Source organism: Caenorhabditis briggsae (genome assembly GCF_000004555.2).
Source record: "Caenorhabditis briggsae AF16 supercontig from assembly CB4, cb25.NA_002, whole genome shotgun sequence".
NCBI classification, from domain to species: Eukaryota; Metazoa; Nematoda; class Chromadorea; order Rhabditida; family Rhabditidae; genus Caenorhabditis; species Caenorhabditis briggsae.
This window is the reverse complement of record NW_025543229.1, coordinates 792-1,266: the sequence shown is the minus strand read 5'-3', so window position 1 is coordinate 1,266 and position 475 is coordinate 792. Positions and strand designations below refer to the sequence as shown.

The following is a 475-nucleotide window of genomic DNA, read 5'->3' as shown; positions in this document are numbered from 1 at the left end:
CGGTTCGGAGAGCGCTTAGTGTAATTAAAGTCAACGTAGTGTTACGGGGATGTAGATCTGATAAAAATTTCGATGGCTTTTTAGCTAAATCCAAAATTCTGATTCAATAAGATTAACCTTTTTCGCTCCTCCTTGGTTAATCCGTCATAGTTTGAATTGTTTGAAGAGTTGGATCCCCGTTGAAAGTGATTCAGGAGAGATGATTTGAGACGACTGTACATTCTGAAAAGCAAACATATTTATATTTTTCAAATTAGGAATTGAAATATGTACGAATATCAACCTCACTTTTTGAATGTAGCCATCATTTCAGTCATTTTTAGATTGGAGTGAAAAACTGGACAAAAGAAAGATGATTACTGTAAAACATGTTTTATATGCGGACCCCGCGAAAACATGTTTCGACTACGTGTCTGGTGGCTCAAAACAGTTTTATGGAGTATCGCGGAAACTCAAGATACTAAAACCTAGAAAA

At 35.8% G+C, this 475-nt stretch overlaps 1 protein-coding gene across 1 annotated transcript in view; it reads right to left on the bottom strand.

Moving 5' to 3' along the window:
* CBG23553 overlaps nt 1–221 on the bottom strand; it is a gene marked incomplete at both ends in the record, with an annotated part of 2,439 nt that extends 2,218 nt beyond the window's left edge. The window contains one exon of the mRNA XM_002647741.2: nt 118–221. Within this exon, the coding sequence (XP_002647787.2) occupies nt 118–221 (104 nt within the window). The remainder of the gene's footprint in view (nt 1–117) is intronic.
* Between the last annotated feature and the right edge of the window lie 254 nt (nt 222–475).